General features: G+C 46.8%; 1 protein-coding gene across 2 annotated transcripts in view; it reads right to left on the reverse strand.

The window, feature by feature from the left end:
* LMCD1 (LIM and cysteine rich domains 1) overlaps positions 1-26,559 on the reverse strand; it is a 52,632-nt gene that overhangs the window by 17,988 nt on the left and 8,085 nt on the right. The window contains exon 1 of one of the 2 annotated variants that reach the window (XM_083155736.1): positions 23,946-24,075. The exons of the other annotated variant lie outside the window; for it this stretch is intronic. Within the exon in view, the coding sequence (XP_083011862.1) occupies positions 23,946-23,972 (27 nt within the window). The 5' untranslated portion in view covers positions 23,973-24,075. Of the gene's footprint in view, positions 1-23,945; positions 24,076-26,559 lie in introns of those variants that run through there. 2 annotated transcript variants of the gene reach the window in all.

Here is a 26,559-nt window from a genome sequence, read left to right on the forward strand (position 1 = left end):
CAGATTCCGTTACAGCGTCTTATATAGCGCAGCAGATTCCGTTACAGGGTCTTATATAGCGCAGCAGATTCCGTTACAGGGTCTTATATAGCGCAGCAGATTCCGTTACAGAGTCTTATATAGCGCAGCAGATTCCGTTACAGTGTCTTATATAGCGCAGCAGATTCCGTTACAGGGTCTTATATAGCGCAGCAGATTCCGTTACAGGGTCTTATATAGCGCAGCAGATTCCGTTACAGTGTCTTATATAGCGCAGCAGATTCCGTTACAGTGTCTTATATAGCGCAGCAGATTCCGTTACAGTGTCTTATATAGCGCAGCAGATTCCGTTACAGGGTCTTATATAGCGCAGCAGATTCCGTTACAGCGTCTTATATAGCGCAGCAGATTCCGTTACAGCGTCTTATATAGCGCAGCAGATTCCGTTACAGTGTAATATATAGCGCAGCAGATTCCGTTACTGTGTCTTATATAGCGCAGCAGATTCCGTTACAGTGTCTTATATAGCGCAGCAGATTCCTTTACAGTGTCTTATATAGCGCAGCAGATTCCGTTACAGTGTCTTATATAGCGCAGCAGATTCCGTTACAGCCTCTTATATAGCGCAGCTGATTCCGTTACAGTGTCTTATATAGCGCAGCAGATTCCGTTACAGTGTCTTATATAGCGCAGCAGATTCCGTTACAGCGTCTTATATAGCGCAGCTTATTCCGTTACAGTGTCTTATATAGCGCAGCAGATTCCGTTAGTGTCATATATAGTGCAGCAGATTTCGTTACAGCGTCTTATATAGCGCAGCAGACTCCATCACAGTGTCTCATATAGTGCAGCAGATTCCGTTACAGCGTCTTATATAGCGCAGCAGATTCTGTTACAGTGTCTTATATAGCGCAGCAGATTCCGTTACAGCGTCTTTTATAGCGCAGCAGATTCCTTTACAGTGTCTTATATAGCGCAGCAGATTCCGTTACAGTGTCTTATATAGCGCAGCAGATTCCGTTACAGCCTCTTATATAGCGCAGCTGATTCCGTTACAGTGTCTTATATAGCGCAGCAGATTCCGTTACAGTGTCTTATATAGCGCAGCAGATTCCGTTACAGCGTCTTATATAGCGCAGCTTATTCCGTTACAGTGTCTTATATAGCGCAGCAGATTCCGTTAGTGTCATATATAGTGCAGCAGATTTCGTTACAGCGTCTTATATAGCGCAGCAGACTCCATCACAGTGTCTCATATAGTGCAGCAGATTCCGTTACAGCGTCTTATATAGCGCAGCAGATTCTGTTACAGTGTCTTATATAGCGCAGCAGATTCCGTTACAGCGTCTTTTATAGCGCAGCAGATTCCGTTACAGTGTCTTATATAGCGCAGCCGATTCCGTTAAAGCGTCTTATATAGCGCAGCAGATTCCGTTACAGCATCTTATATAGCGCAGCAGATTCCGTTACAGTGTCTTATATAGCGCAGCAGATTCCGTTACAGCGTCTTATATAGAGCAGTAGATTCCGTTACAGTGTCTTATATAGCGCAGCAGATTCCATTACAGCGTCTTATATAGCGTAGCAGATTCCGTTACAGTGTCTTATATAGCGCAGCAGATTCCGTTACAGGGTCTTATATAGCGCAGCAGATTCCGTTACAGTGTCTTATATAGCGCAGCAGATTCCGTTACAGCGTCTTATATAGCGCAGCAGATTCCGTTACAGCGTCTTATATAGCGCAGCAGATTCCGTTACAGTGTCTTATATAGCGCAGCAGATTCCGTTACAGTGTCTTATATAGCGCAGCAGATTCCGTTACAGTGTCTTATATAGCGCAGCAGATTCCGTTACAGTGTCTTATATAGCGCAGCAGATTCCGTTACAGGGTCTTATATAGCGCAGCAGATTCCGTTACAGCGTCTTATATAGCGCAGCAGATTCCGTTACAGCGTCTTATATAGCGCAGCAGATTCCGTTACAGCGTCTTATATAGCGCAGCAGATTCCGTTACAGTGTCTTATATAGCGCAGCAGATTCCGTTACAGCGTCTTATATAGCGCAGCAGATTCCGTTACAGCGTCTTATATAGCGCAGCAGATTCCGTTACAGCGTCTTATATAGCGCAGCAGATTCCGTTACAGTGTCTTATATAGCGCAGCAGATTCCGTTACAGCGTCTTATATAGCGCAGCAGATTCCGTTACAGCGTCTTATATAGCGCAGCAGATTCCGTTACAGTGTCTTATATAGCGCAGCAGATTCCGTTACAGCGTCTTATATAGCGCAGCAGATTCCGTTACAGGGTCTTATATAGCGCAGCAGATTCCGTTACAGTGTCTTATATAGCGCAGCAGATTCCGTTACAGCGTCTTATATAGCGCAGCAGATTCCGTTACAGTGTCTTATATAGCGCAGCAGATTCCGTTACAGTGTCTTATATAGCGCAGCAGATTCCGTTACAGCGTCTTTTATAGCGCAGCAGATTCTGTTAGTGGCTTATATAGCGCAGCAGATTCCGTTACAGTGTTTTATATAGTGCAGCAGATTCAGTTACAGTGTCTTATATAGCGCAGCAGATTCCGTTACAGCGTCTTATATAGCGCAGCAGATTCCGTTACAGTGTCTTATATAGCGCAGCAGATTCCGTTACAGTGTCTTATATAGCGCAGCAGATTCCGTTACAGTGTCTTATATAGCGCAGCAGATTCCGTTACAGCGTCATATATAGCACAGCAGATTCCGTTACAGCGTCTTATATAGCGCAGCAGATTCCGTTACAGCGTCTTATATAGCGCAGCAGATTCCGTTACAGCGTCTTATATAGCGCAGCAGATTCCGTTACAGGGTCTTATATAGCGCAGCAGATTCCGTTACAGTGTCTTATATAGCGCAGCAGATTCTGTTACAGCGTCTTATATAGCGCAGCAGATTCCGTTACAGCGTCTTATATAGCGCAGCAGATTCCGTTACAGCGTCTTTTATAGCGCAGCAGATTCTGTTAGTGGCTTATATAGCGCAGCAGATTCCGTTAGTGTCTTATATAGCGCAGCAGATTCCGTTACAGCGTCTTTTATAGCGCAGCAGATTCTGTTAGTGGCTTATATAGCGCAGCAGATTCTGTTACAGTGTCTTATATAGCGCAGCAGATTCTGTTAGTGGCTTATATAGCGCAGCAGATTCCGTTACAGTGTTTTATATAGCGCAGCAGATTCCGTTACAGCGTCTTATATAGTGCAGCAGATTCCGTTACAGCGTCTTATATAGTGCAGCAGATTCCGTTACAGCGTCTTATATAGTGCAGCAGATTCCGTTACAGTGTCTTATATAGCGCAGCAGATTCCGTTACAGCGTCTTTTATAGCGCAGCAGATTCTGTTAGTGGCTTATATAGCGCAGCAGATTCCGTTACAGCGTCTTATATAGCGCAGCAGATTCCGTTACAGCGTCTTTTATAGCGCAGCAGATTCTGTTAGTGGCTTATATAGCGCAGCAGATTCCGTTACAGCGTCTTATATAGCGCAGCAGATTCCGTTACAGCGTCTTATATAGCGCAGCAGATTCCGTTACAGCGTCTTATATAGCGCAGCAGATTCCGTTACAGTGTTTTATATAGCGCAGCAGATTCCGTTACAGTGTCTTATATAGCGCAGCAGATTCCGTTACAGCGTCTTATATAGCGCAGCAGATTCCGTTACAGCATCTTATATAGCGCAGCAGATTCCGTTACAGTGTTTTATATAGCGCAGCAGATTCCGTTACAGCATCTTATATAGCGCAGCAGATTCCGTTAGTGTTTTATATAGCGCAGCAGATTCCGTTACAGTGTCTTATATAGCGCAGCAGATTCCGTTACAGTGTCTAATAAAGCGCAGCAGATTCCGTTAGTGTCTTATATAGCGCAGCAGATTCCGTTACAGCGTCTTTTATAGCGCAGCAGATTCTGTTAGTGGCTTATATAGCGCAGCAGATTCCGTTACAGCGTCTTATATAGCGCAGCAGATTCCGTTACAGCATCTTATATAGCGCAGCAGATTCCGTTACAGTGTTTTATATAGCGCAGCAGATTCCGTTACAGCATCTTATATAGCGCAGCAGATTCCGTTAGTGTTTTATATAGCGCAGCAGATTCCGTTACAGTGTCTTATATAGCGCAGCAGATTCCGTTACAGTGTCTAATATAGCGCAGCAGATTCCGTTAGTGTCTTATATAGCGCAGCAGATTCCGTTACAGCGTCTTTTATAGCGCAGCAGATTCTGTTAGTGGCTTATATAGCGCAGCAGATTCTGTTACAGTGTCTTATATAGCGCAGCAGATTCTGTTAGTGGCTTATATAGCGCAGCAGATTCCGTTACAGTGTTTTATATAGCGCAGCAGATTCCGTTACAGCGTCTTATATAGTGCAGCAGATTCCGTTACAGTGTCTTATATAGCTCAGCAGATTCCGTTACAGCGTCTTATATAGCGCAGCAGATTCTGTTAGTGGCTTATATAGCGCAGCAGATTCCGTTACAGTGTCTTTTATAGCGCAGCAGATTCTGTTAGTGGCTTATATAGCGCAGCAGATTCCGTTACAGTGTTTTATATAGCGCAGCAGATTCCGTTACAGCGTCTTATATAGTGCAGCAGATTCCGTTACAGTGTCTTATATAGCGCAGCAGATTCCGTTACAGCGTCTTTTATAGCGCAGCAGATTCTGTTAGTGGCTTATATAGCGCAGCAGATTCCGTTACAGCGTCTTATATAGCGCAGCAGATTCCGTTACAGCGTCTTTTATAGCGCAGCAGATTCTGTTAGTGGCTTATATAGCGCAGCAGATTCCGTTAGTGTCTTATATAGCGCAGCAGATTCCGTTACAGCGTCTTTTATAGCGCAGCAGATTCTGTTAGTGTCTTATATAGCGCAGCAGATTCCGTTACAGTGTCTTATATAGCGCAGCAGATTCCGTTACAGCGTCTTATATAGCGCAGCAGATTCCGTTACAGCATCTTATATAGCGCAGCAGATTCCGTTACAGTGTTTTATATAGCGCAGCAGATTCCGTTACAGTGTCTTATATAGCGCAGCAGATTCCGTTACAGCGTCTTATATAGCGCAGCAGATTCCGTTACAGCATCTTATATAGCGCAGCAGATTCCGTTACAGTGTTTTATATAGCGCAGCAGATTCCGTTACAGCATCTTATATAGCGCAGCAGATTCCGTTAGTGTTTTATATAGCGCAGCAGATTCCGTTACAGTGTCTTATATAGCGCAGCAGATTCCGTTACAGTGTCTAATATAGCGCAGCAGATTCCGTTACAGTGCCTTATATAGCGCAGCAGATTCCGTTAGTGTCATATATAGTGCAGCAGATTCCGTTACAGCGTCTTATATAGCGCAGCAGATTCCGTTACAGCATCTTATATAGCGCAGCAGATTCCGTTACAGTGTTTTATATAGCGCAGCAGATTCCGTTACAGCATCTTATATAGCGCAGCAGATTCCGTTAGTGTTTTATATAGCGCAGCAGATTCCGTTACAGTGTCTTATATAGCGCAGCAGATTCCGTTACAGTGTCTTATATAGCGCAGCAGGTTCCGTTACAGAGTCTTATATAGCGCAGCAGATTCCGTTACAGTGTCTTATATAGCGCAGCAGATTCCGTTACAGTGTCTAATATAGCGCAGCAGATTCCGTTACAGTGTCTTATATAGCGCAGCAGATTCCGTTACAGCGTCTTATATAGCGCAGCAGATTCTGTTAGTGGCTTATATAGCGCAGCAGATCCCGTTACAGTGTTTTATATAGCGCGCTGTCGACAGAAGGTCGACATAGGCAAAAGTATGACCTGGAATGTCGACACATGAAAATGTCAACATGAGTTTTTTTGGTGTCAATGTCGACACTAATTAGTGTTCATTCACTTTACCGTTCCCACTTGGTTTCAAGAGGACAGAAAAGGAGAAAAAAATCCCAAAATGTCAAAATTGTAAAAAACTCGTCAACCTTTTCATGTTCTGACCATCGCAATGTTCCCCTTTGTTTGTGTCAACCTTTTGTCAATATCGAATTTTTGACATCAAACGATGGACTGTCAACCTAGACACCTTCTGTGAGACACCCGGATACCAAAAGGGACAAAATGTCATTTATTTTCAAATGAAAAAAATGGAATCTAAAAAAACAATAAAAATGGCAAACAAGTGACAATTGCAGTTCTGCTCTTGCCCTGATGGGGACGTTGACGTCTCATTACAGAGCAGGGATGTACGGGGCACCAATTTAGAACAGGGTTGCCGACTTTCAAAAAATCCTCTCCGGGAGAAGCCCGGAGAGGAATCTTGCATTACGCGTTTTGGGGGCGGGGCTTAACTGTGATGTCATTAAGCCCCGCCCCCATTACGACAAATAGGCAAATAACTGATATCCATGGAGGGGGCGGGGCTAAAACGGCACGATTGTGCCGTTTTACCTCCGCCCCCTCCCCTGAGACCCGCGGATTGCGGCATATAAATGCCACGATCGGGGGGCTCAGTGGGGGTCCCCCTGATTCCGGGAGGGTTGCCCACCCTTCCGGGGGCCGGGAGGAAGGACCCGATTTTCGGGAGACTCCCGCAAATTCCGGGAGGGTCGGCAACCCTGATTTAGAATAAATAGGGTACAGTATGCTGCATTCTTAGGGGATGAAGTGGACATAATTATCCGGATAATTAAAGCATTATCAGGAGAACGTTTCCAGCTGCCTGAGGGGGGGGGGGGGGGGTTGTTGGGTTTGGTGTGGGGGGGCGGATCTTTCTATGAACTTCCACAGTTGATTCTTTTTTTGCTAAATACGGACATTTAACCTATTGTTTCTTAATCCTTTATCTCTGTAGAACTTACTACTTAAATAATACTCATTAAGCACCGCGCGGCAGAACACAATACCTCCGAAATGGTCAGGAAAGTGAAATGAAATAATTATTCGCCACTCCGCTTTGCAATCACAGCGTCATAACGGGATTATCTCCGGCTGTAATTTCCTATTTCCCAATTGATATGCTTTAAATAGCCGCTCATATCGGGCCTGGACGTCCCTGGCCTTAGGAGGAAATCAGCCCTTCAGATCTTACTACACCTAACAAATCATAGATGATATTACAATTCCTCTAAATTAAAATATCCTCTCGGTGGATAAAATTCACTGTTCCGGCAGGTTCCATTATTGGCCTGGAATTTTTGAGCTTCTGTTCATTAAAGTAAATGACAAATGTGTCAGAAGTCACTTGATACGGAATTATACGGGGGGGTTTTCAATAATAAAAAAAAAAGTTGCATGAAAAAGTTTTGCTAAAACTTTAAAAACATCTGAAATATTTTGACAATGACTTCTGTGACAACCGGACTATTGTCCCAAAGTGTCACACAATATAGCAAGTGGGTATATTGTGAACTGGGGACACTACTGTGTGGCTCTGGAGAGATAGGGGGTGGGATGTACCAAGCATACGTATACTGACATATGTGATGAGCAACACAAAGGGAAGCTCTCCCGATAAGACCTGACCTTTGCGATCCCCGACACTGCCTGGATTCTGGGTTTCTTACCAGGAAGTTCCGCTGCGCAGAGACCCAGGCAGCCACAGGGCTTCCTGGGAGGGATGCGTGTTGCGCCAAAAACTTACACCATAATGCCTATTACACGTCACACACCCCTTATAGTATACTACATGCCATAATGCCCATTACACATTATGCTACACACTGTAATGCCCAGAACACGTTATGCCACACACCATATTGTCCAGGGCAACAAATGCCTGTTGCCAAGGGGGAAGTACAAATACTTGTTGCCAAGGGGAGTGCAAATACTCGTTGCCAAAGGAGAGTGCAAATGTTCATTGCCAAAGGAGAGTGCAAATGTTCATTACCAAGGGGGAGTGCAAATGATCGTTGCCAAAGGGGAATGCAAATGCTCGTTGCCAAAGGAGAGTGCAAATGCTCGTTGCTAAGTCGGAGTGCAAATGCTCGTTGCCAAAGGGGAATGCAAATGCTCATTGCCAAGTGGGAGTGCAAATGCTCGGTGCCAAGTCGGAGTGCAAATGCTCGCTGCCAAAGGGGAGTACAAAGACTTGTTGCCAAGGGGGAGTTTAATGACAGTCTCAGACAGTGGCAGGCAGCCGGAGCTGGGCAGAGCGTGGTGCCGCTGTATCAGACACCAGGAGGGAGTTGAGCGCTGCCACCGGGAGAGAGCCAGCTAGATGAGCAGGTCCAAGGTGCTATTTGAAACAGAGTGGCAGCTAATCAGGAGCCACTGCTCCCATTTGGCTGCCAGACCGCAAGCAGGTGCGATATTTTGAAAACCAGGACCGGCTCTTGAGCCTGGTGCTGGTTTTATAAATTCTGGGGATCCCGTATGATTTTTGTCCACTGAATTTCTGAAACCAGGACCGGTTCTCCAGACTGCTTCCTTACCCGACTATTATATGCATGTTATCTACGCTGATGTGCCGCTATTACGTCCCGGATAAGCCTCTGATATAAGACGCCTAAGTGATGATTGCTGCGCTGACGGACAATGGAAATCTCTAGAGTTCCCCTAGAAAAGAGCTTCCAGTAATGTTATCTGTCTGTCAGCACCGGTCTGTGACACACAGCAGCCGGCAGCTGAGGGCAGAGCCCGGTACAAACAGTCAGTCACTGTGTCACACATGCAGACAGCTACCTGCTATGACATCACTCTGCTGGAGAAGAGACTGCTGCAATTCTACCAATGGTCCAAGGACAGCCTACATAATACCTGTGCATGCTCACCCAGTGCTCTGACATGGTGCAGAGCACACTCCCAGTACCCTGACCTGGTGCAGAGCATATTCCCAGTACCCTGACCTGGTGCAGAGCATACTCCCAGTACCCTGACCTGGTGCAGAGCACACTCCCAGTACCCTGACCTGGTGCAGAGCACACTCCCAGTACCCTGACCTGGTGCAGAGCACACTCCCAGTACCCTGACCTGGTGCAGAGCACACTCCCAGTACCCTGACCTGGTGCAGAGCACACTCCCAGTACCCTGACCTGGTGGAGAGGTTATTCCCAGTACCCTGACCTGGTGCAGAGCATACTCCCAGTACCCTGACCTGGTGCAGAGCTTATTCCCAGTACCCTGACCTGGTGCAGAGCACACTCCCAGCATATCCCCAGTACCCTGACCTGGTGCAGAGCATACTCCCAGTACCCTGACCTGGTGCAGAGCATACTCCCAGTACCCTGACCTGGTGCAGAGCATACTCCCAGTACCCTGACCTGGTGCAGAGCATATTCCCAGTGCCCTGACCTGGTGCAGAGCATACTCCCAGTACCCTGACCTGGTGCAGAGCATACTCCCAGTACCCTGACGTGGTGCAGAGCATACTCCCAGTACCCTGACGTGGTGCAGAGCATACTCCAAGTACCCTGACCTGATGCAGAGCATATTCCCAGTACCCTGACCTGGTGCAGAGCTTATTCCCAGTACCGTGACCTGGTGCAGAGCTTATTCCCAGTACCCTGACCTGGTGCAGAGCATGTGCCCAGTACCCTGACCTGGTGCAGAGCATACTCCCAGTACCCTGACCTGGTGCAGAGCATATTCCGAGTACCCTGACCTGGTGCAGAGCATACTCCCAGTACCCTGACCTGGTGCAGAGCATATTCCCAGTACCCTGACCTGGTGCAGAGAATACTCCCAGTACCCTGACCTGTTGCAGAGCACACTCCCAGTACCCTGACCTGGTGCAGAGCATATTCCCAGTACCCTGACCTGGTGCAGAGCATATTCACAGTACCCTGACCTGGAGCAGAGCATTCTCCCAGTACCCTGACCTGGTGCAGAGCATACTCCCAGTACCCTGACAGGTGCAGATCATACTCCCAGTACCCTGACCTGGTGCAGAGCATATTCCGAGTACCCTGACCTGGTGCAGAGCATATTCCGAGTACCCTGACCTGGTGCAGAGCATATTCCGAGTACCCTGACCTGGTGCAGAGCATATTCCCAGTACCCTGACCTGGTGCAAAACATATTCCGAGTACCCTGACCTGGTGCAGAGCTTATTCCCAGTACCCTGACCTGGTGCAGAGCATATTCCCAGTACCCTGACCTGGTGCAGAGCATATTCCCAGTACCCTGACCTGGTGCAGAGCATATTCCCAGTACCCTGACCAGGTGCAGATCATATTCCCTGTACCCTGACCTGGTGCAGAGCATATTCCCAGTACTCTGACCTGGTGCAGAGCATATTCCCAGTACCCTGACCTGGTGCAGAGCATATTACCAGTACCCTGACCTGGTGCAGAGCATATTCCCAGTACTCTGACCTGGTGCAGAGAATATTACCAGTACATACCTCCCAACACGACCCTCTCCAGAAGGGCCACAATGCTCTGCTCCTGGACTTCTCTCTTAGGGCCAGATGTACTAAGCTCATACCTCCCAACTGTCACGATTCCGTCGGGACAGTCCCGATTTTCGGGTCCTGTCCCGACGTCCCACCCGCGGCAGGCATTGTCCCGCTGCTGGGGGTGGCAGTTGGGAGACCCCCCAATGTAGTAGAATAGACGCTGTGCGCATGCGCACAGCGTCTATTCTCGTATGAAAATGAGGGCACGGCTAATTAGCATAAACCGTGCCCTCATTTGCATACACCCCGCCCCCTTTTCGGGCGCTCGCGCGCGAAGCCGCGCGAGTGTCCCTATTTCATCCGGACACAAGTTGGGAGGTATGTAAGCTTGAAAAGTGATAAAATGGTGAGTGATAAACCACCAACCAATCAGCTTCTATCTATCATGTCACAGGCAGTGTTTGAAACATGAAAGGTAGAAGCTGATTGGCTGGTTGTTTATCACTCTCCATTTTATCACTTTTTGCAGCTAATGCTGACCACACATCAGACCAACTTTCACCCAACCATCCAACTAATTGGTTGGAATAAAAATCTGGTACTGGATTGGAGCAAATGTAATTTGAAATTCAGTAATTTGCTCCGAAAATCTGGAAATAGACAAAACCTGTCGCTCAGACAAAGTAACGTCGTTGTGTCTGTTTGATTTAAATAATTTCACAGAAGGTTTTTGTCCATTTTCCTGGCTTTATGAGCAAATTGCTCTTTGACATTTGCTCCCATCCAGTGCCAGATTTTTATTCCATCCAACCAACTAGTTGGATGGTTGGCGGAAAGTTGGTCTGATGTGTGGCCAGCATTAGTACATCTTGCCCTTAATGTATGATTGCCATCACCTGTGGGGAGCTAGGTAATTGATAAGAAAGGTGTCACCACAGGTGCTGGCAATCATACATTACCAGGGAAGCCCAGGAACAGAGCATTGTGTCCTCCTGGAGAGGGGCATGCTGGGAGGTATGGATAATGTAGGATTGCCAGCACCTGTGGGGAGCTAGGTAATTGATAAGAAAGGTGTCACCACAGGTGATGGCAATCATACATTACCAGGGAAGCCCAGGAGCAGAGCATTGTATCCTCCTGGAGAGGGGCATGCTGGGAGGTATGGATAATGTATGATTGCCATCACCTGTGGGGAGCTAGGTAACTGATAAGAAAGGTGTCACCACAGGTGATGGCTATCATACATTACCAGGGAAGCCCAGGAACAGAGCATTGTGTCCTCCTGGAGAGGGGCATGCTGGGAGGTATGGATAATGTATGATTGCCATCACCTGTGGGGAGCTAGGTAACTGATAAGAAAAGTGTCACCACAGGTGATGGCAATCATACATTACCAGGGAAGTCCAGGAGCAGAGCATTGTGTCCTCCTGGAGAGGGGCATGCTGGGAGGTATGGATAATATATGATTGCCATCACCTGTGGGGAGCTAGGTAATTGATAAGAAAGGTGTCACCACAGGTTATGGCAATCATACATTACCAGGGAAGTCCAGGAGCAGAGCATTGTGTACTCCTGGAGAGGGTCATGCTGGGAGGTATGGATAATGTATGATTGCCATCACCTGTGGGGAGCTAGGTAATTGATAAGAAAGGTGTCACCACAGGTGATGGCAATCATACATTACCAGGGAAGTCCAGGAGCAGAGCATTGTGTCCCTCCTGGAGAGGGGCATGCTGGGAGGTATGGATAATGTATGATTGCACGCACCTGTGGGGAGCTAGGTAATTGATAAGAAAGGTGTCACCACAGGTGATGGCAATCCTACTTTACCAGGGAAGTCCAGGAGCAGAGCATTTTCTCCCTCATGAAGAGGGTCAGGTAGGAAACCATGCATGACCCTCTCCAGGAGGGACACGATGCTCTGTTCCTGGACTTTAGGATCACCATCACCTGTGTTGAAAAACATTTCTGAGCAAATAAAACAGGTGATGGCAATCATAAATTAAGAGGGATGTCCAGAAACAGAGCATTGTGTCCCTCCTGGAGAGAGGGTCATGTTGGAAGGTATGATACAGCTGGAGGGCCACAGTTTGGACATGCCTGGGTTAGACACTAAGGGCCTGATTCTAGTTCACTTGCAAAAGTAAACTCATTCTTTAATGGGCACTGCTCTGCCTAGATGTAACGTGCAGAGAGAGGGCCTTATTCTAGTTCACTCTTAGAGGCAAATTCCTTCTTAGCTGGACAGAACCATGTGCACTGCAGGTGGGGCAGATGTAACATGTGCAGAGACAGTTAGCTTTGGGTGGGGTTTTTCTTCAAAGTGAGATCTATATTGCAGTGTAAAAATAAAGCAGTCAGTATTTACCCTGCACAGAAACAAAATAACTCACCCAAAGCTAACTGTCTCTGCACATGTTACATCTGCCCCACCTGCAGTGCACATGGGTTTTGTCCAGCTAAGAAGGAATTTGCCTCTAAGAGTGAACTAGAATAAGGCCCAGAGTTACATTTGGGTGTTATTTTGTTTCTGTGCAGGGTAAACACTGGCTGCATTATTGTAAAGTAACACTGCAATTTAGATATCAGTTTGAAGTACAAACCCCACCCAAATCTAACTCTCTCTCTGCACATGTTACATCTGCCCCACCTGCCGTGCAGCATGGTTTTGTCCATTAAAGAAAGAGTTTGCTTTTGGGAGTGAACCAGAATCAGGCCCTAACACAAAAATTGGGTTGTTATAAAAAAACAAACCTCTAATGACCCATTTTAAGAATTTCTGCGCCAATCACATCTGCAGCCGCGTTGCACCGACTTCCCCAGCCCTGGGACGGAGCAGAAAGGCGGTCAGTGTGTCACTGTGCTGATGGCATAAATAAATCCTCTGCGACAGACCTGGCACCGCAGTGCGGATGGAATAACAGAACATTGCAGCGGCAGAGCCATCGAGGCCGTTTGCGCTGCTGTCATTAGTATATGGGTATTTACCTAAGATGGAAGAGGCGAGGGAGCGGTATGCTCAGCTAAAGGCTTGGCACGAAATCCGATATTATTGTACTTTGCAGCATGTTGATCTTTTAAGTGTGTCAGGGTAATGAAAGCATCTCTGGTGCCAGTCAAATATTATTTAGCATGGGCCTGTCACCTACAGCAGCCACTGCTGGGTTTTTTAAGCCATCTCCATGCTAGTGCTAGATCAGGGTTTCCTACCTGGTCATCTCCTTCAGGGACACAATGCTCTGTTCCTGGACTTCCCTGGTAATGTATGATTGCCAGCACCTGTGGTGACACCTTTCTTATCAGTTACCCAGCTCCCCACAGGTGCTGGCAATCATACATTATCCATACCTCCCAGCATGCCCCTCTCCAGGAGGACACAATGCCCTGTTCCTGGACTTCCCTGGTAATGTATGATTGCCAGCACCTGTGGTGACACCTTTCTTATCAGTTACCTAGCTCCCCACAGGTGCTGGCAATCATACATTATCCATACCTCCCAGCATGCCCCTCTCCAGGAGGACACAATGCTCTGTTCCTGGACTTCCCTGGTAATGTATGATTGCCAGCACCTGTGCTGACACCTTTCTTATCAGTTACCCAGCTCCCCACAGGTGCTGACAATCATACATTATCCATACCTCCCAGCATGCCCCTCTCCAGGAGGACACAATGCTCTGCTCCTGGGCTTCCCTGGTAATGTATGATTGCCAGCACCTGTGGTGACACCTTTCTTATCAGTTACCTAGCTCCCCACAGGTGCTGGCAATCATACATTATCCATACCTCCCAGCATGCCCCTCTCCAGGAGGACACAATGCTCTGTTCCTGGGTTTCCCTGGTAATGTATGATTGCCAGCACCTGTGGTGACACCTTTCTTATCAGTTACCTAGCTCCCCACAGGTGCTGGCAATCATACATTATCCATACCTCCCAGAATGCCCCTCTCCAGGAGGACACAATGCTCTGTTCCTGGGTTTCCCTGGTAATGTATGATTGCCAGCACCTGTGGTGACAGCTTTCTTATCAGTTACCTAGCTCCCCACAGGTGCTGGCAATCCTACATTATCCATACCTCCCAGCATGCCCCTCTCCAGGAGGACACAATGCTCTGTTCCTGGACTTCCCTGGTAATGTATGATTGCCAGCACCTGTGGTGACACCTTTCTTATCAGTTACCTAGCTCCCCACAGGTGCTGGCAATCATACATTATCCATACCTCCCAGCATGCCCCTCTCCAGGAGGACACAATGCTCTGTTCCTGGGTTTCCCTGGTAATGTATGATTGCCAGCACCTGTGGTGACACCTTTCTTATCAGTTACCTAGCTCCCCACAGGTGCTGGCAATCATACATTATCCATACCTCCCAGCATGCCCCTCTCCAGGAGGACACAATGCTCTGTTCCTGGACTTCCCTGGTAATGTATGATTGCCAGCACCTGTGGCGACACCTTTCTTATCAGTTACCTAGCTCCCCACAGGTGCTGACAATCATACATTATCCATACCTCCCAGCATGCCCCTCTCCAGGAGGACACAATGCTCTGTTCCTGGACTTCCCTGGTAATGTATGATTGCCAGCACCTGTGGCGACACCTTTCTTATCAGTTACCTAGCTCCCCACAGGTGCTGGCAATCATACATTATCCATACCTCCCAGCATGCCCCTCTCCAGGAGGACACAATGCTCTGTTCCTGGGTTTCCCTGGTAATGTATGATTGCCAGCACCTGTGGTGACACCTTTCTTATCAGTTACCTAGCTCCCCACAGGTGCTGGCAATCATACATTATCCATACCTCCCAGCATGCCCCTCTCCAGGAGGACACAATGCTCTGTTCCTGGACTTCCCTGGTAATGTATGATTGCCATCACCTGTGGTGACAACTTTCTTATCAGTTACCTAGCTCCCCACAGGTGCTGGCAATCATACGTTATCCATACCTCCCAGCATGCCCCTCTCCAGGAGGACACAATGCTCTGCTCCTGGGCTTCCTTTCTAATGTATGATTGCCAACACCTGTGGTGACAACTTTCTTATCAATTACCCAGCTCCCCACAGGTGATGGCAATCATGTTTTAAGGTGCGGTGCCCAGACCTAAACACATTATTCCAAGTGTGGTCTAACCAATGCCTTGTAAAGTGGCACTATCACATTGGCATTCCTTGAATCCATTCCCCCTTTAATGCATGCCAGTGTCCTGTTTGCTTTTGCTGCTGCACTTGAGCAGTGTGCATTATTACCCAATTTATCATCTATAATGACCCCTACATCCTTCTCCACTGTGGAATTCCACATGTTGACTCCATTTAACCTATAAGTAGCTTGCTTATTTTTGTTCTCGTAATTAATAACTTTACATTTTCAACGTTAAACTGCATTTTTTCATTTTTCCGCTCACCTTTCCAGTTTCATTAAGTCACTTTGTAGTGTAGCATCCACAACTATTGCAATCTTACTTACTTTGTCATTTCCTATATCATTAATGAATATATTAATCAAGGTGGGTCTCAATATTGCGGGACTCCACTTTGGACTTTGGACCTTACACCACTGTCTGTCCCCGATTGTGCAACCAGTTTTAAATCCAATTTCAAATTCTATCCCCTACCCCTAAGTTACCTAGTCTTATTAATAACCTTTTATGAGGTACCGTGTCATAAGCTTTAGCAAAATCAAGAAGTATTACATCAACAGATTTCCCTAAGTCCAGTCCCCTACTGACTTCCTCATAAAAGCTAATTAAATTAGTCTGACATGATCAATTTTGACGAACCCATACTGAGCCTTACTTCTCCTGTTCTAAGAAATTTTGGATACTTTCTCTTTTTATTCCTTCTAATATTTTCCCCACAATGGATGTAAGGCTGACCGGCCTATAATTTTCAGGGTTAGTTTTGCTACCTCTCTTTCATATTGGCACTACGTTAGATATGCGACAGTCCCTTGGTACCATCCCCGATTTAATTGATTCATTGAATATCAGATATAATGGTAGTGCTATGACAGATGAGGATATTTGTTATTATTTAGGTTCTGTAATCTATTTTTGACTATTTCCTCACTCAAACATACCATTTGGGAACAATCAAGAGCTGAGCATTCAAACTGTGGGGGATCTTCTGAACTGTACCCATCCTGCTTGCACACCGCGCAGCAGCCTGGAAATGACTGAGCTGGTGATTGACAGGACCAGAACATCTGGGTTCTTTTCTTGGGTTCTGTATGACTAGGGAGCAGAAGTTTAATGCCCATGTGTGCCAGCATTAAGTGGACAGTAAGGGGTTAAAGTGTCATGATAGCTACAACCCCTAATGTTTGGTAGCTGTTCTCCTGGAGATCTGGGGAGGTTTAGGTGGCTGGCATGGAGGAACCTGGTTATTTAAAATAGAGATGACCATTGATGGCTAGTATTGGTATGTCATTTTTACCCCCCCCCCCCCCCCGAATTGTGTCAGTTCTCCAAAAGCGTTTTCAAATGATTGACCAGAATTAAAAGTGCGATGAGGGGAACATAGATCCTCTGCCCAGTTCACCAATGGTTATTGGCTGCAGCGGGTGAGATTGACGATCCCAAACTCTGCTCTGCAATACGGGAGGGATGGGGGGACAGGAGGATACAAGGGGGGATGAAATAGTTGGGACCATCTCTTGTAAGTCATACATTTCCTAAAGCTTTTTAAAAAAAAAAAAAAACGATGTTGCCCATAGCAACCAATTATGCCTGTCTGTTTATTTCTCTACTGCATCCTAAAAAATGGTAGACAGAATCTGATTGGTTGCCATGGAAAATATAATCTCTTTATAATTAGAAACTTTAGGAAATTTACCTCTAAGGAGGGGTCAATTCAGGATCGCTCGTTGCATTCCGAATTAGGCCCCAGTGCCGGTGGTCGTGGTTTGACCATCAAATGACTTCTCCTACTATCGGTCATATGTGAGGGGATGTGGGATGTTCTATTTTACATGGGATGTTGCTATGGGAAACCAAACAGATTCAATGTATTATCTTCTAGAAGGTGCTAAATAAATAAATAAGTAGATTCTGATTGGTTGCCCATAGCAATATCCAGTGTGAAATAGAACTTCCATCTTAGTAAATTTATGCCGGAGTGGGAAGTAATTTTACAATGGGGTCTTTGGACACAGGGGGGTGAGGGTTGGGCGTAAAACAACCCTATGATTATTTTTTTAATCAAATATTTATATAATTTTATTCAAAAAGACTTTTTACACAAAACAAACGAAAACAATTTATGAGCGGATTTTCACAGCAAAAAATCATTTGTGAAGTTGTTAATAAAGTTGCATACCTCCCAACATGACCCTCTCCAGGAGGGACAGAGTCCTCTACTCCTGGACTTCCCTCCATGTATCATACCTCCCAACATGACCCTCTCCAGGAGGGACAGAGTCCTCTACTCCTGGACTTCCCTCTTAATTAATGATTGCCATCACCTGTGTTGAGAAACCTTTATTAGGTCTTCAGCAGCCCATACACGCTGCTATGAGTGCTGACCCGATGTGTGCTTTGAGATGCGCGCTCAGGGCCGGTGCAAGGCACCGGAGCGCCCCAGGCGAGTCGGGGTGGGGGCGCCCCGGTGCCGGGGGAGGGGGGGTACCTTCCTGCTGCGCTGTCCGATGCCGGGGGAGGGGGGTGCCTGTCCTGCGGCGCTGTCCGGTGCCGGGGGAGGGGGGTACCTGTCCTGTGGCGCTGTTCGGTGCCGGGGGAGGGGGTACCTGTCCTGCGGCGCTGTGTATTTAAAGCTGGCGGCGGAGGCAGCGGGGGTCCCTGCAGTCCATTAGAAATAATGAGCGCTATCCGCCGGGCTATGCGGAAGCGCTTCTGTTGTGAAAACACTGGCAGCACGCTGATTGGCTGAGATCAGCGTGCGCCGTGCTGCCAGTGTTTTCACAACAGAAGCGATTCCGCATAGCCCGGCGGATAGCGCTCGTTATTTCTAATGGACTGCAGGGACCCCCGCTGCCTCCGCCGCCAGCTTTAAATACACAGCGCCGCAGGACAGGTACCCGGGCGGCACGGGGGGGGGGCAAAATGCCGCCCTCCAGTGGCCGGCGCCCTAGGCAAATGCCTAGATTTGCCTAGTGGTGGCGCCGGCCCTGTGCGCGCTCCCGCGGCACCTCATCGCACAGTACAAAAAGTATGTGCTTGCACATACTTTTTGTACTTAGGTTTCATCACATTGCATCGCATTGCATGCACAACGTATGCACAGGCAATGCAATGCAATGCGATCCGTGCTAGTACAGCACGGAAAGCAGCGTGTATGGGCAGCTATAGCCTGTTCAAAACAGGTGATGGCAATCATACACAAAGAGGGCCGTCCAGAAACAGAGCAATGTGTCCCTCCTGGAGAGCGTCATGTTGGGAGGTATTAAGTTGCAATGACACATTTACGTGAATTTTGGGATGAGCAATCACAGCAGTGTTTCCTCGGCCTTCAAGGCACACTACAGTCCTGGTTTTAAGGATATCCAGATTTGAGCACAGATGCTTAAATCTGTATAACGGAGGTACTAATGAAGTCACCTGTAATGGCTAAACATAAACCCTGGACCATTATTGACTTGAGGACCAAGGTTGGGAAACGCTGATGTACACGTTGATCTCGGACGCACCATTACATACCATGCTTATAAAGAGGTTCTGCAGCAGTGCCGTAATATTTATTCGCTTATAAAGTAATTTACCAGTAAGAAATACATGGATTTACTGTTTATTTTTATTAATATACTGTTATCACTAAAGGTGCTAAACATTATTATCATAGGCTGGGTATCAGCAAACCGACTGAACTGCCAGGTGTATGCACAAACTATCTTGTACATACAGACGTACTGGACCAATCCGCCACCAGATACTGTATGTTATGCTGGCCACACATCAGACCAACTTTCCTCCAACCATCCAACTAGTTGGTTGGATGGAATAAAAACCTGGTACTGGATAGGAGCAATATAATTTGTAATGAAGTCATTTGTTTCCCAAATCTGGAAAATGGACAAAAACTGTCACTCAGACCATGTACCTATTTGATTGAAACAATTTCCCTGACTGTTTTTGTCCATTCTCCTGAGTAATTGCTGATTGGCATTTACCCCCAACAGTACCAGATTTTTAGTCCAACCAACTAGTTGGATGGTTAAAGGAAAGTTGGTCTGATGTGTGGTCAGCATTACATAGTTACATAGTAGGTAAGGCTTATAAAAGACTTGTGTCCATCTAGTTCAACCTGGTATAGATATCCATTGCTGATTTGGTAGGTTCTGGTATTTTACAGACAGATTATATTTCTTATTTGTACCCATGGATGTTTTTCTCCAGTAAATGTTTGTCCAACTTTGCCTTGAACGCATTTAATGAGCCAGCCGTTACCACCTCTCTGGGAAGAGAGTTCCAGAGTTTGACTGTTCTGACCGTAAAGAAATTCTTTCTACTAGCTGAATGAAATCTTTTTTCTTCTAATCTATACTCATGCCCTCGCGTCCTAGATTCCTTTCTAGTAGAAAATAGGGTGTGTGACAGTTCCTTATATTGGCCCTTGATATACTTGTACATGTTGAGCATGTCCCCCCTTTAACGTCTCTTTTCTAATGTAAATAGTCCCAAATTGCTTAATCTCTCCCCGTAGCTTAAATTCTCCATTCCCCTAATAAGCTTTGTTGCTCGCCTTTGGACTTTTTCTAATTCTATGATGTCCTTTTTATAGTGTGGGGCCCAGAACTGTACTCTGTACTCGAGGTGAGGTCTCACCAATGCTTTATACAGTGGCATAATTACCCTCGAGTCCCTGGTTTCCATTCCCCTCTTAATACATGCCAGAATTTTGTTGGCCTTTTTTGTAGCTACATTACAATGGGCACTACATCCTAGTTTGCTGTCTATTTGGACTCCTAGATCCTTTTCAAGTATGGAATTACCCAGCAGAGTCATTTAAAAATGGCTGCCCACCTGTGACATCACACTCATTAATGGCTGCGGATGACCAATTGTCCGTACTCGCAGTCAGATGTACCGATATATCGATATCAGTCTGTGAATGCACTCGCCGGTCTGCGAACGATATATCAATAGATTTACTTTATGAAAGTAGTTCTGCAACTTTCTGTCACAATAACATCTATGTGTAGGACCGCAGCCTGGGCAGAGAGAGGAACGCAGCCTCGAGATTTTCATCTGGAACCAATTTCTTGGTAATAACTGGCAGAGAGCACCAGCCAACTCCATCCCGCCCCCTCCTCGCAGCGCCACAAACGCTGTTTATTCACATTACTGAACTTTGCTACATTACTGGGAATTTATACAGATCGGAGATATTCACCAGAAGACTCAGGAACTCACGTGTGGTGTAGACTTTAACTCAGTCCCCGTCACGTTTCATATTATTATTAACTGGTCACTTATTATATGAAGCATTGCACTGGCTGGACAGTACTGTCAGCTGAATCTTGTTACTTGGCATAAAGTCGCAAACTAACTGCATTTACACATACCTCCATACAGTCCCAGTTTTTTGTGGGACGATCCCGTTTCTTGGTGGGATAGTCTCGACATGGCAATGATCGACACATGTAAAGTCCACAATAGTGTTTCACAATTTTTTTCTTTGTTTTGAACTTTTCATGCTTTCCGATATACGCGGACCGCGACTGCGAATGGTAATAAGTGCCGAGCCCAGCGGCAGCAAGGTTAAGCACTACACTAATTGGCGTTCCATGTTGACAGGTGTCGATTAAGGCACAAAAAACTCTGAAAACTCATGTCAACCTTTTTATGTGCTGACACGGTCATGTGGACCTTTTGCTTGTCTGCCTTTTGGTGTCGACCTATTGACTGTCATCCACAGTGGTGGTGGCATATCTGGAAGTTGTTGCAAATTATAGAACACTAGATAAAAGCCAGTCAAAACCACGCCTTCTGCAATGTTCCTTTACTTCAATCTCTGTCCTCACAGCTCCCCCTCTCCATACCCAGCAAGTTTGAAACAGACCAGTGTCCCTGCAAAAATTGCTTTCACGTTCTGTTATGACATATTTTAGCACACAAAGGAGTAATTTGGTCAGTTGAATGGCCTCTAGTGGTCCAGCGCATATGTACGAACATATGCAGCTGGCATCGTGGTGCGGTGACGGAGGTCCCCCGCGGTACCTGTAATGTGGGGTGCGGGGGGTCTCCGTCACCTCCCTGGCGCCACCTCCTCCCCTCATGCCGGGACAGCTCAACATGGCTGTCGCCGGTGCCTCCTCCTCCCCCCTGCAGCCGGAAGGACTAGGGGGAGGAGGGGCTTATCTTCCGGGTCCAGGAGGACCTGCAGCAAGGTAAGCCGGAGGGAGGGGGAGAGAGGAGTCGGCGGAGGCGGTGGGTTTGCAGCGAAAAGAAGCCCATAGGCTTCTATAGGGTATCGCCACCCAAAGAGAGAGAGAGAGAGAGAGAGAAAAAAAACCTTTTTATCCTTTTACCCTGGGGGCAGAAATAGTTTCTCATCTGTTTAGCTGCATCCGTGTTTGGCTGCACTATAACTCCCAGCATCTCTGGAAGAACACACTCAGGTCGCCTAGTCTTGCGTCACACTGCATGTGAGCGCTGTTTGTGTGGCCTGAGGTTCTCCTTACCGAGCAGTCTGCTCCCTGATTTAGGCACCAGATCCCCATTGATAACAGCTGTTTGCAGACTGGGTGGGGCTACCTGCTGTGTTTTGGAGAACACCCTGTACAAGCGAAGCCTGCGCCAAATCCAGTTTGTCTGCATATTTACCAGGTTTGTGGTAATGGGAATGAGAGGGATGGCTACCCCGGAGGTATTAGCACACCTGTTACAACAAGTGGAATGATCTTGGCGTGGAAACGGTTTCCTCTGATCACTGATGTACAGTACACAACTAACACAAGCACACAACAGCCAGTAGGGTGTTCAATTTCATTGGCTGTCTTGGACTGAGTCATTTCTGATTGGTTGCTAAGAGTAACTGCATACAGTATTAGTTGTTAGGGAATAACATCCAATGGTTGGATATCTGTAGAAATTGGTGTAAGGGATAAGTGTCGTGTTGCCCATAGCAACCAATCAGATGTTTCATTATACTATCTGCACCTAACCAAACGGCTTTATGATACTTGCAAACAGTGGAGCTGTCAGGTGACCTGCTGCAGCCAACCAGGCATTTGCCTTCATTTTCTGACCAGTGCTAGGAAAATGGCAGCTAAAATGTGGTTGCTATGGGTTACAGCATTTTTTTTTCCTGTCCGTTTTACATAATTGTTACCCAGTGGATGCGCTTGATGACAGCAGTGGGGTACAAATGACAACATTTAACTACACAGAATTTGTCTTCCCAAAAATACCCTTCTATGTAGGTTATTATGTGCCTGATATAAGGAAAATCGTGTGCCTACAGGGGCAATTATACAGTAAGGTGCCCATACACATCCGCCGACCCAATTACCAATATGATAATACATCATTTAAATATTGCTGCGGTCTGTTTGGTCTGTGATCAGGTTATGATGAGAGTTGTAGTGCACCGAGGACCATACACGCAGCACACAGAGAATCTCTACGATATTACAAGTACAATGTTGCATAATGTATTTGTACAGTACAGAAAGGACTTGTGACAGAGGCAGAAAGGGGAACATTATGATTTACTAAAGTGTCTAAAAGGAAAATAGGTGATGTTGCCATAGCAGCCAATCACATTATGGGGGCGGGGGGGGGGGGGGGGGGATTTAATAGGATGAGAGATTCAGAAAGTGAGAGATTTGGTAAGAAATCTCCAGTCATGTTAAAAGCGGCAATCATTTACACAACCAGTTTGATTTTGCAGGGTAGAGGATTGCCGCTTTAAAAAAAGCTGGAGATTTCTCACCAAATCTCTCACTTTCTGCATCTCTCATCCTATCACATTTCATCCTACGTCTGTCAATCCTCTTTTGCATTCTAGAAAATGTTAGACAGAATCTAATCTACTCATTTTCATTTTTAGAAGCTGTAGTAACTTCACCCCTAACTCTCTGCAGTCACATTTGTAGTTATATATGACACTTCCAGGGCATAATAGTTGTTAGTTTACTGAATATCAATATTACTAAGTAATGCACAATGAGGAGTGATGTACTCTGGCTGTGGGAATGATGGGACTTGTAGTCCCACAGCAAGTGGAGAGGCACCATTTTTGTCTAAATCTGCTTTAGCATACTTTGTGGCAGGGCATGCTGCAACTTATAGTCCCACAGCGGCTGGAGAGCCACAATTTGTTTATATCTGCATTAGCATAGTTTATGACAAGGCATGCTGGAGCTTGTAGTTCCACAGCAGCTGGAGAGCCACAGTTTGTTTATATCTGCATTAGCATAGCTGATGACAAGGCATGCTGGAGCTTGTAGTTTCACAGGTCTGTGTTTCTGTCAGATCATGCTGGGACTTGTGGTTCCACAACAGCCAGAGAACCACTTTTTGTCCACTCACTGTATACAATGTATACACACACACACACACACACACACACACACACACACACACACACACACACACACACACAATTTGCCAAGACATTATTAAATCCATGTATCTGGGCATCTCCCAGTGTGCCCGAGAGCACACACTCACCCTCTGCATCCCAGCGCTGAGCTCCATCTCCTCACCTCCCACCTTGTACAGCTCCGCTCTGAGCTCCAGCAGGACAGACTGATCCAGGCAACTTTATCAGAGAGCTGAAAGTCCTCAGAGAACTCCGCCAGCCAATCCCCGGCCTCAGGAACATTGTACAGCCAATGGGGCTGGGGGCTGGCTGTGTCATTCTGCTGGAGCAGGGAACACCCAGGCTGGATGAGTGAGCCCAGGAATGCCTGATTCACACTGTCTGCCTCCATCAGCCGCACTCGCGGGCTGTGCGGCTTCCTGGACCAGTCACAGTTCTTCCTTTAAAGGAATTGGAATTACAATTATTTGTGGACAAGACTGAGAAATGATCAGTGTGGGCTACCTGGGCACCGACGGCCGTATATCCCTGGCACGTGCGGCTCCCGGTGATGTTGTCCAAAACCCATCGCAACAGGCTCACCATCAAATTATTTTTACATTGCCGCAACTCATCGCAGCCACCGCGTAGCCCAGGACTTACTCAGTGGTTGCGATGAATACAGGCATACAGAAGTAGCCGCACTCAGCCTTGCTGATCGCTCGCTAGATCCCCCTAGATGGCGAGTGCTGGAGGAGGGCGGCGATGTGCGGACCGGCAGACGGGGACAGACAATAGGTCAACATAAGAAAAAAGGTCGACATGCGCAAATGTTCACTTAAGTTTTTCACATTTTTTTTTTTTTAACGTTGTACTTTAAAATCCACAGAGACTACGATTGGGAACGGTAAAGTGTGTGCAGATGCAAGAAGCAGGGGACACATTGGGGGTTCACGTGCTCAATGTACAAATTGGGAAAAAAATTCAAAAACTCATGTCAACCTTTTTATCATTTCCCTGTCGACCTTTTTGTTTGTCCTGATCCTTTCCCCATGTTGACCTTTTGAGGTCAAACTAGACACTGTCGAGCTACTTACCTTTGACCCCATGATCCATAACCCTATATACTTGGCAGATCCCTATTATTTGCAGATGATGGGGGCAGTGACTGAATGGTGACCATTAGTGGTCACCAGGTTTATCCATTGCTCCGGTGAACATGACGCGTGCGCTGTGAGCGTATTAGAAGTGAGACAGGGCGTTACCTGCGTGTTACCAGGGAGCTGTGTTTTGTGTAACTGATGCATAATGGGGAGTAATTAAAAAATATTTGTGGCCAACTCCGCTTAAACCCCCAAAATTGCCTCACTACCTTCTAGCGAATCAACAGACTGCTTCCTCGTTATAAGGGCAAAGTGGTCCAACCCTGTACACTTAATTGCTGCCTATTGCTTAATGTCCCCAAACCAACCCACAGAGCAAGCTTCACTTTGTGCCTCACGCCTCTCCATACTTGCCTACTTTTGAAAACTAGTTTCAGGGAGATTATAGTTGGTAGTAGAATTTTACACAGTGCCCCATTGAGGGGGCGTGTCATGCTCCTCCCAAAGGGCGTGTCTAGTTCCATATATGGAGAGATTGTGAAAATACATTGTGAAAGTGGCACCTAGAAGCGTGGGTGTGTACTGCTACATCTGAGAGGAATCTTTTATAATGACTTATATACAAATGTGGATGAGCCCCAAAGCAGGTGACATGAGGGAGATTGCTAGACTAATGAGGGAGAGAGGGAGATTACTGCTATGTCAGGGAGTCTCCTGCAGAGTGCAGGAGGGGAGGTAACTAGGATGTAACAGTGTAATGTGGGCTAGGTGACATGAGGGAGATTGCTAGACTAATGAGGGAGAGAGGGAGACTGCTGCTATTTCAGGGAGTCTCCTGCAGAATGCATGAGGGGAGGTAACTATGATGTAACAGTGTAATGTGGGCTAGATGACATGAGGGAGATTGCTAGACTAATGAGGGAGAGAGGGAGATTGCTGCTATGTCAGGGAGTCTCCTGCAGAATGCAGGAGGGGAGGTAACTTTGATGTAACAGTGTAATGTGGGCTAGGTGAAATGAGGGAGATTGCTGGACTAATGCGGGAGAGAGGGAGACTGCTGCTATTTCAGGGAGTCTCCTGCAGAATGCAGGAGGGGAGGTAACTATGGTGTAACAGTGTAATGTGGGCTAGGTGACATGAGGGAGATTGCTAGACTAATGCGGGAGAGAGGGAGACTGCTGCTATTTCAGGGAGTCTCCTGCAGAATGCAGGAGGGGAGGTAACTATGGTGTAACAGTGTAATGTGGGCTAGATGACATGAGGGAGATTGCTAGACTAATGAGGGAGAGAGGGAGATTGCTGCTATGTCAGGGAGTCTCCTGCAGAATGCAGGAGGGGAGGTAACTGTGCGCCTCTCTAACCTCCCTGATTCTGAGTCGGGCGGCATGCAACTGCAAATGTGGTCGTCCGCAGCACCCAGATTTAGTGGTGTCACTACAGGGGTACAGCTGTTCCCTGGTGTCACCAAAATGCCAGTTCCTCCTCAGTGTCAGGTAGCCGCCACTCTCTGAGGACTGCGCAGCATCTCTGGGACCCCCAGATTGACAAAAATGGGGGGTTTGGTTCGCAAAGCTACGCTCCATCCCACAAAGTAATGTTTATTCTCATTTTCCTTTTTCAGCGGCATGCACCTGCGCCGTTCCCATGGAGTCTTCCACCA

Source organism: Crinia signifera, chromosome 8 (assembly GCF_055691185.1).
Source record: "Crinia signifera chromosome 8, ASM5569118v1, whole genome shotgun sequence".
Lineage (NCBI taxonomy): Eukaryota > Metazoa > Chordata > Amphibia > Anura > Myobatrachidae > Crinia > Crinia signifera.